We start from the raw sequence: 6,000 nt of genomic DNA, 5'->3' as shown, positions 1-6,000 counted from the left end.
CAATTTTAATCTGCAGTTGTAACTACAGCCTATTTCAGTGACTAAGCAAGAACCAGGTGTCTACGCGTTCCAGTGCGACCCCTCAGAGGTACAATATTCATTTAGTGATAGCATAGGTTATTACACACACTTTATATCAAACTCAAGCTTTGTGTTCCCTGCACTATTGTTTCTGTACAATCTTTTTGTATGCTTTCCTAAATAATCCACTAAAACATCAAGTCATGTACCACCAGCATAAACCTAAGGAGAGACATGAAATTTGAGTGTAGTTTAATCAACTGATCCAGCCCACTAAGACAAGGTAAGACTTACAAAACAGTATCAACATAGTTGACAAACAAATAAACCAAAGGCAAGAAGTGAGTTTATGGTTCTCTGGTTTACATTCCTTGAGGTACATCATGAGGTGCAGGGTTAGGTGAGGCAATATAGCTGACTTGCTGCATTGGTCCGGAACTCACAGCATTAGAAATCTGTGGAGAATTTCCATAGGGTGGATTTGCTGGATGCCAGGTACTAACATAGCGATAGGCAGGTACTAAAGAATCAAACCCAGGAAGAGACTGCTGGTTGAAGGGGTCTGACATGACTGGGTAATACACTGACCCATAGGACAGGGCTGGAGCCTCTCCATTTTGAATATTACCTTAAAAAACAGAACAAAATACACACACTTACTATAACTGTGGCCTCTTTATGCAGACTTTCATTACTATGAAGACAGCATTACTCTGGTGGCCCAAAGGGAAAATCCATTTGGATGACAACTTTATGCCCATAGATGCCCCTCCTAATGGAGGGGTCAAAATCATTTGGGGTCCTGAGTTAGACTAGAGGACAACTTGCTCACAAAACTCTGTTCAAGAGTTGCTTTGTAGCATTCTGCTTTGGACTGGCAGCTTTTTCAAGGACTCTGGTAGAGAGCCAGTATCTTCTTCCCTATTTGATCTCTGATCATATGGCATTAATCTATGCAAAAGAACCACTCAAACTTCACAGGCCAAAGCATTATCAGAGCAATTAAGTCTTTTTCCTCATTCACTACAATACTCCTCATTTATTGCCAAGTGTATCTACAAGCCTTAAGCTGAAATGCTTGCCAAAACTCAGCTTAAAATATACAGGCATTCTGGTTTGATACCCTGAATATCTGCTCATCAGGAAGCAAAAACACTCCTTCAGAGGTTTAGAAAAAGTACTGCCAAGTTAAAGTTAGCATACCTGGTACGGGCCTAGAAAGGATTCCTTCTTCCTTTTCATAGCTTTAGGAAGCCCTTGACACACTGGTGGCTATACCAGTGACTGTGACATACTTCTAAGTACCACAGATGGCAGAGGAACTTGTGATAACCCCTTACAAGGTTTACTCTATGACCTCCCAACCTTACGCTTCCCATAGGATAATAAAGCTGCAGGCAAGCAGCTCTGAGAAATCTATTGCCTCATTCTCATTTGCTGTCTGTGTGGTCTTACATTCAAATACTAACCGTTTGCAGGTGCTTCCAAGGGAAGCTGGTGGATTCCAGTTCGCCCAGCATCAGTGTAGAGCTGAGGTACTGACTGATCTAGGGCAGGAGCTGGATCAGTATATGATGGATAAACTTCCACGGGTGACGGGGACAGCACTGGCTCTACATACATCATGGGAGGCCAGTAGCTCTGATGGTAATACTTTGAGAAAGGGAAAAATGATACAAGGTCACTCATACAACTACAAAACTCTCCACCGCTCTTCCAAATCACTGCTAGCTTCAGATATGAAGTCAGGAAGAAGTGCATTTCTTCCTTTCTAGACCCTCAAGACATTACACATGCCAAACACATCAATACAGCCTACCAGAAAAGACACTGCAATACCTGCCGCAATAGCCACCTCACACATTGTTGTTGTCAGAAAGCTCTACAGAGAGACAAGATTCCCACCTATCAACTTTGTCACAAACAGATTTTTCCTATGTCTTCAGCTGCAGAAGCTGGCATGACTTCCTCTACTTTCCTGAGCAGCAGCACTGACACAGCATATGCCTGCTGGTGCAAAGACAACTCTTCAGCAGAGCAAGAGCTCCCAGAACACAGACAAGTTGTGCCAACTAGTCTGAACACAGTTGTACAAGTGCTACAAGACTCAAAACACACATCTCTACATGGTCTTTGATGTCTTGTCTAAGTACACATTTTCTTAAGAACGCCCAAGGTTCCTCTCCCTGCATCTTCATGAAAGAAGAGTATTTATCCACCATTCTCTGCAAAAACAAAAGCAAAAACAAAAACCACCACCATAATCTACAGTAAAACAACTGAACATGCATGCTAGTGTGCTGCACATTTTGAGTTACAACTTCACTTCCTGAGCTATACTTTTATCTCCACCAAGCAAGTCTATACGTTTTAAGTCAAGCGTGCAGGACGCACATTTAGCACACCTGGAAATCTCAAATACATCAGTGCATTTGTCAAGAAAAATCAGCAGGTTTTACAGGCAATTTACTGTATGTTTTAAAAGCACTTACTTGCAATCCCAGATTAAAATAATACCGCAAGACCTTTGCATCTGAAATTAAAGGATGTGACATTAAAGAACGGAAAAGTACAAACTGAGAAGCAAAAGAAATTTATGCACATTAAGAGCACTTTATTTTAAGTTACTCTTACTTAAGATCTTCTGACCTAGTTTTGAAGGTCCCCTCAACTGCTGTATCTAGTCAGAAAATTGGGGGGGGGGGGGGGGGGGGAGTTAAGGATTATGTTAATTCCTTCCCTTTCCTCACAAGGGTGCTCCATTCCCTGCTTTCTTGCAAGTAGTCTTTTACTTGTTTTCCATGTACTGAATAATTTGCCCCCAGGCAAATACGTAATATACTGAGAAGCAATCACAGATGTGTGAAGGAACTTTGAAACCACACTCCAAGAACAGCAGGGGTTTGAATTTGGAAACACACTTCCAACTGTCCAAAACTGAAGCAGTTTTAAACCTTTAAAGCTTGAGCACTGAAAAGAAAAGAAGAAATGCATGTTTTAATCCTGTGATGCAGTTCTGGAACCGTGCAGTTCTCAGAAAAGCTGCTGGTTTCTCAGATTCAGGTACAGATTTGTTTTAAAGGCTCAGGAAAAGCAAGTCACCTGTTCGACAGCAGTAGGTCTGCATGTGAGCGCATGCACGCAGACTTTGCTTTAGTACCACTGGACACTGAAAGGGAAAGCAGGGAGACAGCTCCAAAGGAGCAAGCCACAAAGAACTTCAACTTGACAACACCTCCAGAGTTACCACATACACCATCTTGTCACTTCCTACCTTCTTCCCCTTAGATCAGGGCCTCGGCTCCACATTGCTGCGCTGTCCACTCATCCAACACACACACACCAACCCTCTATGTTGCATTTTGCCACAGGCAAGCACAGCATCAGAAATGCAAACCCCAACCCTGAAATACACAGGATTTGTTGCTTCACTGCTGTTGCCAATTCTCAACTCTTTTCACTGCTCAGCATATTTGATCAGGGCAACAATTCATGCAACTATTTTAAGAATCGCACACAGGTCCTTCCTTATATCTAACAGCATTAAGCTTAACTCCCTGAAGTGCTGGTGATTTGGCTGTGAAATTGACGACAGACAGCAAACATTAAAATTAACACAAAGCCTCACATAAATGCCATTTTTTTTTAGTATCCAGGTGAAACTGCATCTACATTTGGAACAAGTCATTGGTGGATTTTTTTAACCTGATTTTGTTCTTCAATTGTTTATGCAAATCTATGCAAAACAAGCCTAAGAGTGCAATGAAACAGCTGCTTCATAGCAGTGATAATAGTACAAAGGAAGAGCTGGGAGACTGAAGTGACAAACTGATACTGGAAATACTGATGTCTGTTGAATGCTGGAACAGAAGCCAGGACAGTAGGAGACCAGTTTTTGTTTATGTTCCTCTTTCAGATGTCTAGAAATCAAGTCTATCTTCACTAAAACATGACTACCTTATGAAGCAATAGCTAACCACTCTGAGATGGAAACAGAGACCATGTTGAAGGCTGAAAAACCTCATCTTAAATGCAAGCAGGACAAAAACCATGACAGAATTTTTGCTGTGCTGATGGGAAGCTCTTGTCAGTCCTGAACACTACTGCAGTCTTTGGAACACAGTAATATCAAGCAGTCTTTTACCAATGGCTCCTTCAAATACAAACACAAGAGAGCAGGTAAGGGGTGGACATCTAAGGTCACCATGTTAATAAACATGTTTCAAAAGCCCTAAGTACCGCTAAAACAAGATCCAAGAGATGAAAACTGGAACAAATGCAAATGGACCAAGTAATACTAAGGCATACAGCAGGTTTTCCTCCCAAGTCCAGGATTTAACTCTGTTGACAAGTCACACTCCCCATCTATACCAGGCCTGCAAGTATCTTTAGCAAAGCGCACAGAACTCTAGGTCAAGTGTACCAACATACTCTGTACTACAGTCCAAAGCTTCTGGATTTCTGAACTTAAAAAGCCATACAGATTATCCTGCAGCAGTGTGACAACATAACTGCTACATACAGTGACTTATTAACTACCAACCTTAAAATCCTTTAAAAAAAAAAAAAAAAAAAAAAAAGGCTTCCAGAGTTTATGCCAAAAAGTACATGGCCAGTATTAAATGGAGTGACTCAACAGAAGAGCCACAGGCAGGGTCTGAAGAGGTTATTCCACATCCACTCCAGATTCTTGTAAGCACACTTTAACAACCAGTTCTCCCAAGTGCCAGAAGCCTCAGTTAAGGGCATTCAACTAAAGCTAAAAAACACTAACCCTGATGTGTGCATGGTATCATCTAGAGCGGTACTACTGCAGCAGGGACTTGGAAAACTGAATATTCAAGATTAACACCAGCAGGAACTCAGAGCAGGGGCAAGAAAGCACAGCTCCTGCAGAACACACAAGCAGTACCTGTGAAAGCATCAGGCCTTTGATCAGCCTTGCCACAGTGTTTTGGGACCTGCCAACTTCTGACAAGCACATCACATGGTAAATGCAACTGAAAGAATCTATAGTTTTTCAGCCCAGTTATTCTGCAGTCTACCAGATGTAGCTACTTGAACTGCAGATATCAAGAGCAGCTCTTTTTCTTACCTGAATTTAGCCCTCTAGGATTAGTAAATAGGAGAAAGTCCCACACAGGGTCAACAGAGCTAAGTTAGATGGGAACACATTGAATCTAACATGAAAACAATTTGCATTACTAAAATATTTCATGGTCCATCTTAAAGTAATAGATTTTAGAATAAAAGCCAGAAGCTTTCATTGCATCATTCTGATGCAGTGAAAGTTACAACTGGCAGATAGTTAAAATTCAGTCAGTTACAACAATGGGGTTTTTTTGGGGGAGGGAGCTGGGGAAGAAATCAAGTGAGATAGTGATAGTGAAATTACACTTTTCAAAAGAGTTCAAAAAGGAACACTTGGATTTCACAATCACTACAGACAGATATGCAGCCAGTTCCTTCCTTTGCTTGCCCCTGAATGAGCAGCTACTCTCTACACCAGAGAACATGGTAGGTTCAGGAACCTGAACTAAAGGTAGTAAGTCTGATAAAATCCCATTGTCTGCTCTATCTATAGCTATTAGAACAAGCCATGATGCAGACTCTCAACACATTCAGTGTAGAGAGGACATTAAAAAAACCCTGTGTACTTTACCCAGTGTACAGAAATATTTCAACTACTTGAACAACAAAATCATAGACAGTTTTGGACTGCTGCTCTTAAGGGTAGGCTACAGCTTATCTGAATCTTGAAATGTGTGCAATGATGCAACAGTGGCACACTTAGGCCTCACAGCATTCCTCATCTAGAGAAAAGTAAGTTATGGAGCGTAACAGCAAGCAGTACCATTTTTCCTATAGCTGAGGCACTTAACTTGATCTCTGGGTTATCAGACAAAGCTCTGTGAATTACAGGCTCTATTTATGACTTGTGAACCATAAACATGAGAGAATAAAGGGATAAATTAATAA

General features: G+C 41.3%; 1 protein-coding gene across 1 annotated transcript in view; it reads right to left on the bottom strand.

Moving 5' to 3' along the window:
* Positions 1 to 236: 236 nt before the first annotated feature.
* Positions 237 to 6,000, bottom strand: part of ALG13 (ALG13 UDP-N-acetylglucosaminyltransferase subunit) — a 28,006-nt gene continuing 22,242 nt past the window's right edge. Inside the window, exons 26-28 of the mRNA XM_065689891.1 lie at positions 2,514 to 2,554; positions 1,491 to 1,674; positions 237 to 649 (exon numbers count right to left, since the gene is read on the bottom strand). Coding sequence (XP_065545963.1) covers positions 384 to 649; positions 1,491 to 1,674; positions 2,514 to 2,554 — 491 coding nt within the window. The 3' untranslated portion in view covers positions 237 to 383. The remainder of the gene's footprint in view (positions 650 to 1,490; positions 1,675 to 2,513; positions 2,555 to 6,000) is intronic.

The sequence above is a fragment of the Lathamus discolor genome, chromosome 9 (assembly GCF_037157495.1).
Source record: "Lathamus discolor isolate bLatDis1 chromosome 9, bLatDis1.hap1, whole genome shotgun sequence".
Classification (NCBI taxonomy): domain Eukaryota; kingdom Metazoa; phylum Chordata; class Aves; order Psittaciformes; family Psittacidae; genus Lathamus; species Lathamus discolor.
The sequence above is the reverse complement of the archived record's forward strand: the minus strand, read 5'-3'. Positions and strand labels throughout refer to the sequence as shown.